This window comes from Onychostruthus taczanowskii, unplaced genomic scaffold (assembly GCF_017590055.1).
Source record: "Onychostruthus taczanowskii isolate IOZ18803 unplaced genomic scaffold, ASM1759005v1 scaffold3473, whole genome shotgun sequence".
Lineage (NCBI taxonomy): Eukaryota > Metazoa > Chordata > Aves > Passeriformes > Passeridae > Onychostruthus > Onychostruthus taczanowskii.
The window spans coordinates 1-920 of NW_024500876.1; the positions used below are offsets into that span (position 1 = coordinate 1).

Here is a 920-nt window from a genome sequence, read left to right on the forward strand (position 1 = left end):
CCGGCGAGGGTTTGGGGTCAGTGCTGACCATTGGCGCAAATTGGGGAAAATTGGGGTAAAGGGTCAGGAAGTGAGGGTTGGGGGAGGGGTCTGGGTTTGGGAACAGGGGGGACACTGAGATGGGGGTGGATCCATCACTGCTGGCGTTTCCACCATAACCACCAGCAGCACAACAACCAGCATCAACATATTTGGCACAGAAATAGGATCCGGAATCCTCGTCCTTGAGGCTGTTCATGGTCAGCGTCACCGAGCTCTGCCCGTTGTCCCTGGAGATCGGACCCCAAACCCTGAGAATTTGCCCCACATTGTGACCCTTCGACCTTCCCATCCTCCTCATCCTCCTGCTCCTGGTGCTCACTCCCACATGGGTCCTGCCCCTTTTTCCAACTGGCCGTGCCCACTTCTGTCCACCAGCCAATCAGGTGCTTCATCCCCATCTCCCCTTGTTCCCGCAGGGCTCCGGGCGGCCGTGACCCTGCTGGAGTCCGGGGGGGACCTCCAGCCCCCCGGGGGGTCCCTGCGCCTCCTCTGCCGAGGGTCCGGGTTCAGTTTTGGGAGCTATGCCATGCAATGGATCCGCCAGAGACCCGGGCAGGGGCTGGAGTGGATTGCAGGGATCACCAACAATGGTGGTTGGACCGGCTCCGCGCCATCGCTCAAGGCACAACCATCTACGCGCCGTCGGTGCGGGGCCGGGTGACGATCTCCAGGGACAACAGGCAGAGCTCGGTGACGCTGACCATGAACAGCCTCACGGACGACGATTCCGGATCCTATTTCTGCGCCAAAGCTTCTTGCTTCAGTTATGTTCCTGCTCCTGGTTATGTTGATGATGCCCGTGGTCGAGCTCCTGGTTTTTGCTCCCCTTCCAAAACTGCGTCCCCAAACTCCCAAATTTTTTTCCCAGACCTTGACCC

At 59.6% G+C, this 920-nt stretch overlaps 1 gene segment (V, D, J or C); it reads left to right on the plus strand.

The window, feature by feature from the left end:
• Positions 1-458: 458 nt before the first annotated feature.
• Positions 459-844, plus strand: LOC121339420 (the record flags this gene model as incomplete). The annotated part of the segment is given in 1 exon segment: positions 459-844. A coding segment is annotated over 1 exon segment (386 nt), but the record flags the coding sequence as incomplete, so codon positions are not given.
• Positions 845-920: the final 76 nt, after the last annotated feature.